We start from the raw sequence: 2756 nt of genomic DNA on the forward strand, positions 1-2756 counted from the left end.
ATGGTAAGGGAGTAACTTTGCTAATTCTTTTTCACTGCGTGCCTGGGCTTTATTCTCTGAAGGTGAAAGGGAGAGGGACCTTAGATTTTGGCCCTTAAGCACTTTTGAGCCCTTTGAATTTTTTGGCAAGGAATGGCCTCCATCCTGCCTTTTTTTTTTTTTTTTTTAAATTTTGGCTACGCTGGATCTTCGTTGCGGCGCACGGGCTTCTCTAGTTGTGGCGTGTGCGCTCTCTAGTTGTGGCGCATGGGCTTCTCTGGTTGAGGCTCACGGGCTCTAAGAGCTCGCAGGCTCAGTAGTTGTAGCGTGCGGGCTCTCTAGTTGCAGCGTGTAGGCTTAGTTGCGGTATGTGGGATCTTAGTTCCCTGACCAGCGATTGAACCCGGGCCCCTTGCATTGGGAGCACGGAGGCTTAACCACTGGACCACCAGGGGAGTCCCCCCATCCTGCCTTATTTTACCGTTTTCTTCTGTCATGACTTAAGGGAGTCATTTGGTTGAGGGAGTGGGGCCTAGGGTGTTGAGAAGAAGAGGAAAGAGATTTTGGTGCTAGAGAGGGGTCAGAAAAGGTGATGTGTTGGGCTTCAAGTTTCTGTCTTGCGTCAGGGAGGAAGCAACGGCCTAAAACTCAGCCTAATCCCAAAGCCCAGGCTCGTCGTATTCGGAAGGAACCACCAGCTTATGCAGCAGGTATGCTTTCTGTTGGAAGCTTTTTGAGATCTAGTTCTCTCATTCTGTCTTTTTTGTTGTTGGTGGTAAAGGAATGATGTACCAAAGCATTTTTTTAGGGAGGCGCTTATTAAGCGCATGGCTTTGGAGGTCAGTCATGTTTGTTCAAGTTTTGGCTCTTCATTAAATTTTTGACCTGCCTCTTAATTTCTGCAAACTTCAGTTTCCTTGTCTCTAAATAGGAATAATAAAGGCAGTCAGAATTGTTGTGAAAATTAAATGGGATAAAAACATTTAACAAAGTCTCAGGCACATAGGAAACACTTAGCAAACTGATTGTTACATATCTCAGTATCCCATTCTTATATGCTACTATGAAAAATATTACCCATTGACAGTTCTATGTCAGTAAAACTGGGAAAAAAATTATTGCTCATTTCTTTAAGCCACTGGGCTTTGGAGTGGTTGTTGGGTGGTTTTGATCGTGGGGAATTGAGTAGGAGTTTCAGAAAGTCTTCACTGTCTGAAAAAAATTATTTCTAGAAGTTATATATAGCAAGAGTCTTTCCCCCAGGAAGAGGAAAAGCCACTTTATGATACTTTTCCTAAAATCTGGGATTGTGCTTTTTGTTTCTGGAGAATACTGCAAATTGTAAGTGTTCCTTTCTCTCCTTTGTAGGCAGTTTAGAGGAGCAGTGGTACTTAGAAATTGTGGATAAAGGCAGTGTCTCCTGTCCTACCTGCCAGGCAGTGGGGAGAAAGACCATAGAGGGCTTAAAGAAACACATGGAAAACTGCAAACAGGTTAGATATTTTGTGGCATTTCATAACTGTTATGACTTTTTACCCAAACTTTAAACCTCTGGCACTGTGTTGGATATGCTGATTATTGTGGACAAGAGGCAGCATTGTGTCATAGAGAAAACATAGACTCTGGAGTCTGACAGACTTGGGTTTGAATCTTCATTCAGGTACTACTAGTTGTGTCCTTTAGCTTTTTATGTGTGGACCTCAGTTTTCTCATTTATAAAGTAGAGATAGTTACTACCTTGTGTAGTCCATGAGAGGATAAAAAAAGAAATATTACATGCTAAGTGCCTACCCCATTACTTGGCAAATACTGGCACTCAGTAAATGGTAGTTCTTATTATTTTGAAAATGAATAGCCTTTACCTCTTTGCCCTTGAGGACATGACAATGAGCTTTTGGGATTTTGAGATTCATTGACTATTATAGAATTGGGGAAATAAAGGAGATACAGACCAGAGCAGTTGAATAGGACTTTGTGACATTCTGTTTCTCTGTTGAACAGCCTGGCCCTGAGCAGTGTTTTTTCCTTGTAGGAAATGTTCACTTGTCATCATTGTGGGAAACAACTTCGTTCACTGGCAGGGATGAAGTATCATGTCATGGCAAATCATAATAGCTTGGTAAGAGTGTGTTGTGTGCTGTATGAGCCTATGTGGTATTTGGACGCCTTTACTTGGACGAATGTAGATAAATCAGTGGAGATGGCTAAGGCTCTGGGACTTCATGGGGTGTTAAGTAAGAAGACCCTTTAGATAGAAGAGTTACACACAATGAAATGTGGATACATAGGTATTTGTGTTTAGGTTAGCCCAAAGGTTCATATCCTGGGAGGTAGAGGCTTTGAACTCTTAGTTCCTTTACATTCACTTCACTGTTTAGGAGAAGATGGAGAAAGCCAGGAGCCAGATAACTTAGATTTCATGGGCATCAGCTTAGGTACTAGTCCAGTCCTTGATTCTCCTATGATAGAATTTTTTTTCTGTATCTGTCTTGTCCATGAGTCATTTGCCTGTCTGCTTCTCTTGCTTTCTAGCCCATCTTGAAGGCTGGAGATGAAATAGATGAGCCAAGTGAGAGGGAACGTCTCCGAAACAGTTCTCAAGAGACTGGGAAAGCTGAGGTGCATGCGTGAGGTAAGAGCCCAAAGACAGCAGCTCCTTCTGCCTGGAGCCTCAGGTCAATGTCTTTCTGTTACTTGCTTCCATGTCTCCTACTTCTCCCTTACAGACCTGGTTTTGTGTCATCTTCCAGCATAAGAGCGACTTCTGTTTTTCAGGG

At 42.7% G+C, this 2756-nt stretch overlaps 1 protein-coding gene across 1 annotated transcript in view; it reads left to right on the forward strand.

The window, feature by feature from the left end:
* Positions 1 to 272: 272 nt before the first annotated feature.
* Positions 273 to 2756, forward strand: part of LOC114900482 (zinc finger protein 512-like) — a 6077-nt gene continuing 3593 nt past the window's right edge. Inside the window, 5 exon segments of the mRNA XM_029231626.1 lie at positions 273 to 689; positions 1348 to 1472; positions 2012 to 2098; positions 2512 to 2568; positions 2570 to 2611. Coding sequence (XP_029087459.1) covers positions 572 to 689; positions 1348 to 1472; positions 2012 to 2098; positions 2512 to 2568; positions 2570 to 2611 — 429 coding nt within the window. The 5' untranslated portion in view covers positions 273 to 571.

This window comes from Monodon monoceros, unplaced genomic scaffold (assembly GCF_005190385.1).
Source record: "Monodon monoceros isolate NGI ecotype Baffin Bay Population unplaced genomic scaffold, NGI_Narwhal_1 Super_Scaffold_19, whole genome shotgun sequence".
Lineage (NCBI taxonomy): Eukaryota > Metazoa > Chordata > Mammalia > Artiodactyla > Monodontidae > Monodon > Monodon monoceros.